General features: G+C 41.8%; 1 protein-coding gene across 1 annotated transcript in view; it reads left to right on the plus strand.

The window, feature by feature from the left end:
* The window catches only part of LOC311245194 (uncharacterized protein), a 29031-nt gene extending 23031 nt beyond the window's left edge, over positions 1–6000 (plus strand). Inside the window, exons 4-6 of the mRNA XM_084335004.1 lie at positions 1889–1947; positions 3323–3619; positions 5597–6000. Of these exons, the coding sequence (XP_084191130.1) occupies positions 1889–1947; positions 3323–3619; positions 5597–5629 (389 nt within the window). The 3' untranslated portion in view covers positions 5630–6000. The remainder of the gene's footprint in view (positions 1–1888; positions 1948–3322; positions 3620–5596) is intronic.

Raw genomic sequence — 6000 nt, forward strand, 5'->3', positions numbered from 1 at the left:
GCAGGAGCTAAAACAACAACATCCAATCCTAGGGGGGCGTGGCTTTTGAAACATCCTGAATTTCTGCCCAAAATCGACGGCCGAGTATTGCTCTGTATTATAGTGTCCATATTATAGTGTCCATTAGTAAGTGTCTTGCTCAAGGACACTTCAACGCACTGCCCGGTAAGAGCAGGAATCGAACCGGGAACCTCCGAATTACCAGACGACTGCTCTACCTCCCGAGCCACTGTCGTCCCCACATATTACACATTTATTAAAGTAACTAATGAAAAGAACAAAGGGAAATGTGGTGGTTGAGGAAGACGCTGTGCCAGCGGTGCATTCTGGGTAAATGAGACACTAGTTAACCCTTTCACTACCACACTACAGACGGTTAGTGAAATGTTAACCACACTAATAGATTTCTGTAGTTAAAATCTATGATTTTTTTTTTTATTCAATTAAATTAAGAAAGGATTGTAATAGATTTCTGTCGTTAAAATCTATGAAAAGGATTGTGATCGTTTTCTGTGTTAAAAGGTCCCACCCACCTCCAGGGTCTGTATAGGGATCCGAATAAACAAATAAACAAATAGTATGTTCAATACATTTCCATATGCATTCCCCATTGTTATCGGCCTGGGGTAGGACTTCTTTTTACCATGGGTTTTAAGCCTTTAAAACGACTCTTAATTTTTGTCGTAGGTATTAAGTAAGTAACAACTCTTCTCATTGCCCGCTCTTAGTACTCAATGTATGTATTAGGGATGTATTAGGGATGCACCAATGCCACCATTTCACTGGTGATACCAATTCTGAGTCTTAAAGTTTTAAGTATCCGCTGAAACAGTGCTTAAAGGAACACGCCAACCTTTTTGTGAAATTAGCTTATTTGCCATCTACCCTAGAGTTAGACAAGCAGATACATACCCTTTTCTTCTCTGTGCATGCATTAGGCTTAGGGAACAGCTGCACCGTTAGCCTAGCTTAGAGTCATTCACTGGAAGTAGGTGTGCCAGTGTAGCCTAGTTCCCGACAGTCACGAAATACACTCCAAATACATCTCCAAAACTTTCCTGTGAACATGTTGTGATCTGTGTATTTACCACGTGGTGAGAATTCTTTTTATAATTAAACTTTTTATTTTATTTTTTTTTTATTATCTTTTTCCTCCTTTTTTCCGTTTTTCTCCAATCCCAATGTTAGTCGTTATGCCTATTCCCAATCCCCCTCCTGGTCGTTGCGCACTCTACCCCCTACCGTCGGTCCGGGAGGGCGGAGACTATCACATGCTTCCTCCGACACATGTGTACCCAGCCCACCACTTCTTTTCACCTGGCAGCGCGGACTCTCACCGGGAGAGTGTAACGTGTGGAAGGTCACACTACCTCTCCTAGATCCTTCCCTTGCTGTGCAGGCGCCCGACCGAACTGTAGCCGCTGTTTACAACGACCAGGACCCACCCTCGCCAGGTTTCCCACCCTCTAACACACAATTGTGTTAGTATGGACGGTCGGCCAACCCGGAAGCACTACAGCTGGATTCGATCCCACTGTCTCTGGTAGACAGACGCTTAGTCCGCTGCACTACCCGGCCGCAAAAACATTTTAGTTTTATAAGCAAAGCTAATTTCCCAAAAAGTTGGCGTGTTCCTTTAACAGTATAGATTTAGACCAGTTTGGGGTTACTAGACAAAAGATTTCGATATCAAATGTTCACCATTCGAGAGATAACATAATTTCTTTGTTAAAAAGACACTGGTTACTCTACACCTGGCTCTTTGTATCAGATGTTGATGCCCTATTTTAGCCTGGTATCTGGTTGATATCCTATACCTGTATCGGTATCGCTGCATCCCTAATATAAACATACTGTATATCTCTGTTTATATCTCTATCCTCTGCAGATGTGGTTCAGAAACTAGTGGAGTTGCTGAAAAAGTCTGGAGACGATCTGAACGAGCAGGTCTGTGACGCTGTGTCTGCTATTCACAGGGAGAGATTAGATGCATCACTACAACCTTGCCATCAAATAAGTAAGGGATAATGTATAGCTACGAGGTCATTGTCGCAAAATAATTGACCGACACAGAGTTTAGAACACAGAGGCGCCTCGCCGAGGTGTTCTTTAAACGTAGTGAAGGTCAATTATTTTGTGACAATGACCGAGTATAGCTATACATTATCCCGCTTATTACATGGCTAACTTACTAACAATATACTTCATTTTACACCATCGACAAGACGAGATAAAATGCAGACGCAGTTCTGTTCTGTCGCTCCGCCCTGTCATCGCTGGCGGCTTCCCCGGCAGCCGGCAGTGTCTGATTGCACTGATGTCAGTGGGCTTGATTGCGAACAGCTGCGCACAGCGGTCATTATTGCTCGGCAGAGGTCCGTTATCGAGTAATAACGGACCTCTGACGAGCGCTATTGACCAATCACAATCAAGCATTTCGGCGAATGTTAAAACGCCATGTAATAATAAACAATTAAACAGTTTGCACACTGCAGGGCTCCTATAGTACTGTTGCTTGAACACAGACTAGTCTGATGAGGAGCCAGTCTGCTTGAAATGTCACTCTGGTGCATTAAAGTCAGTAGTGGAAGAAGTACACAGTTCCTTTACTTAAGTAAAAGTAGTCAATCCTCGATCCAGTGACCTCTATATGTTATGTTAAAGTGGTATGTGGTCCAGTTATGCTGCTCTGATTAAAGGTTGTGTTAAAGTGCTATGTGGTCCAGTTATGCTGCTCTGATTAAAGGTTGTGTTAATGTGGTATGTGGTCCAGTCATGTTGCTCTGATTACTCTTGAAGTAGACATCTTCATACATGTTTCCATGTTTTCTAGTTTTCTATGCAAAATCGTTTTCTTCAAAGTAACTAGTAACTGATGGATTCAGATAAATATAAAAGTAAAGACGTCCCTAAAATGAAAATACTTGCGTAAAGTACAAGTAGCTCGAAATTGTACTTAAAGAAACATGACAACTTTTTCGGAAATTATCTTATTTACATTATTTGCCATCTACCCTGGAGTTAGACAAGTAGATGCATACCCTTTTCTTCTCTGTGCATGCAGCAGGCTTGGGGAACACCTGCACTGTTAGCCTAGCTTGAGTGCTGCAGTGTTGAGTGCATAGTAGTAGAGACATATTAGCATATTAGGAAGAGTGCATAGGAAGACAATATAAATTTCAGATATCGATTGAAGAAGTGTGTTTTCAGTCGATTATTATTATTATTATTATTATTATTATTTCACTACATGTCCTTCTCATCCATAGCATGTTCACATTATAATTCAACCCAACAGCATCTCGCCTTTCTTTCATTTCAGATCAAGAAAAACAAAATCCTTAAACAGCAGCTCCAAAGCGCCTTCAGCTACGCCCTGTTCGAGGAGGTGACCTCCAGCGCCATCCAGAACATGGCGGGACTGGTCCACGCCACGAGGAGGAGGAGCGCAACCGCCTCCGAGGAGGAGCGTCTCCACAGGGAGCAGATCGCCTGGGCCTTCGAGGTGACCAGTAGACTGTCATCCATGGACATCATCCCCAGGAGACGAGCGCTGAGCTTCGGGGAGCGCTACGTCCGTATGCACCACTCCGCCTGGGTGGAGCAGCACGGTGGCTGGGTGAGTGGCGTGGTGGCTGGGTGATTCAAGATTCAAGAGGTTTATTTATCACATACATACCAGGTAGGGGTGTAAAGGTACACGTATTTGTACCGAACCGAACCGTTTCAGTGTGTACCGTACTGTACCGAACGGCTGTGTAGTGTACCGAACAAATACAACGGTATGTTGACCGCCCACCGGAGGCTGTTTTTTTCACAATCTAATATAATAATAATAATTTTTTTAATAATTTTATTTAAGTCGCTTATTAACACTTTGATCGCCATCGTTAAAATTCATAATTTACAATCCCTTGCCAGCTCTATTTGTCTATGGAGAAGTTCCCCTTCTTTGCAGGGCTATAACTTTTTAAATTCTATTGCTAAATTGCCATTATTATGGCCCATTCAATGTCCTATATGTATTGTTCATGGTGTAGCAACGTTAAACTTTTTCATTCACATATTCATACTAAAATATGGTCTAAAGTATAAGTATTTTTAATCTTTTTCTGCAGCTTTCTCCAGAACGTGATTTATAGCCCTAAATGCATTATATTGATGATCAAATACAGTTTGGTAGGAATCTGTGCGAGATGAAAAATTTCAACTGGACGTGGTTCTAGAAGTTACTACATATCATCTGATGTTGACCGGATGGGCGAGGGGGCGTTTATAATTCCGTGGGCAACGTTATACCATTCATCTAATGTGGGTCATATGTTCATCAGATCAGTTAGTATAGAAGACATTAGAAAATAAAGTTGAAACTCACCGTGGCTTCCTCGCGCCGCTGGCAGATGAGCGTGGAACAGGATTTTTTCTATTATGGGATGTAGAAATGCCCGATCTATTTCCAGGTTGTATAATGGTATATACGTCCAAATCATGTTGTTTTTTCGAGTTATTTCCACCGATCGATGTTCACTGTGTGAAGACGGAACGAGTGCCCGGACCACATATGGAGTGAGCCCTTCCGGTTCAAAGGGTGATTTCCGGTTGGCGATCTGCCGATCGGCCACCAGATGGCGCTCTTGAACCGCTAGAGAGTTGAGTGGAGCTTTTCAGTGTGTCTCAGGGCCGCAGAGGGGAAATATGATTTCGATCACAGATTTTTGAAATATTGATATCAAAGACGAGTTACGGCGTCTTCGGCAGAATGAGCATGGCTAGGAATGACGTCTAAACACGTCATCGGCGATCATAGTGTTAATTTCAATATAGAATATTCGTTGACAGCCCTACAAGTACAATTAGTTACTGCAGTGCACACTACATCACCCCTGAGTGGAACATGGAAAGCCAAACTTTCCCCCACTGTACCGAAAACCTGTACCGAACCTTGACTTCAAAACCGAGGTACGTACCGTACCGTAGTTTTTGTGTACCGTTACACCCCTAATACCAGGGCATACAGGGAAATGCGGTTGGCCATGCCCGCTACGATTGTGCAAGAATACAATAGTAAATAATAGTAATAGTAAATAAAATAAGTAGAATAGACATGATAAAATAGACATGTTAATAAATCCTGAGATAATTGCAATACAATGTTGAGCTACGACTTAAAGGCACTGCGTCCTATGTACACTACTATACAACATACAGTTTTACTTCTATGTCCCTATGCTATACTTGCTATTTCTAACTATACTATGCAATGATCACAAGAAGTTCCTTTCTTAAAGTGTCCTTTTCTTGTGTGTTTAAAGTGACCTATGGTGCATTTGCGTGTGAGCGAGTGCAGAATGTGTGTTCATGTGTGCTTGTGTGTGGAGAGATTAGTGGGTGAGTGGCATGGTGGGTAAGTGTCATGGTGGGTGAGAGTGTCATGGTGGGTGAGTGGCGTGGTGGATGAGTGGCATGGTGGGTGGGTGGGTGGCATGGTGGGTGAGTGGCATGGTAGATCGGGAAACGGTCACTATATACCAATGAGATGATACGGTGAAATGATTCTGAAGATGTTTCTGAGGATGTTTTTATTTTTTCCATCTAGGAAAACGTGTTTGACGATGAAGATATTGATTGACTTGCTGCTGGGCAGCATATCTTATGTAAAGATAAGTACATTTACATTTCAGGGACTGTAGTTGTAGTGATGTTATTATTTCAAATGTTTTGACTTGTGAGCCATTTCAGTCTAAATGCAATGTTGTTTAAATGTAACCGTTTCATAGTTTTAATGGATACATCTTTTTTGAACGAATGTTGAAATGGCTCATAAACTGTGTTTCCATCCAAGTATTTTTATACGCATTATGAAGTATTTTTATATGCATTATGAAGTATTTTTATACGCATTATGAAGTATTTCATTATGAAAGCTAGATGGATTTTACGGTTGCTTGAGGTGGAAAATATTTTTGTCAATAAAGAGTCTGTAATAATTATCGATGGAAA

The sequence above is a fragment of the Notolepis coatsorum genome, assembly GCF_963971535.1.
Source record: "Notolepis coatsorum genome assembly, chromosome: 18".
Taxonomy (NCBI): domain Eukaryota; kingdom Metazoa; phylum Chordata; class Actinopteri; order Aulopiformes; family Paralepididae; genus Notolepis; species Notolepis coatsorum.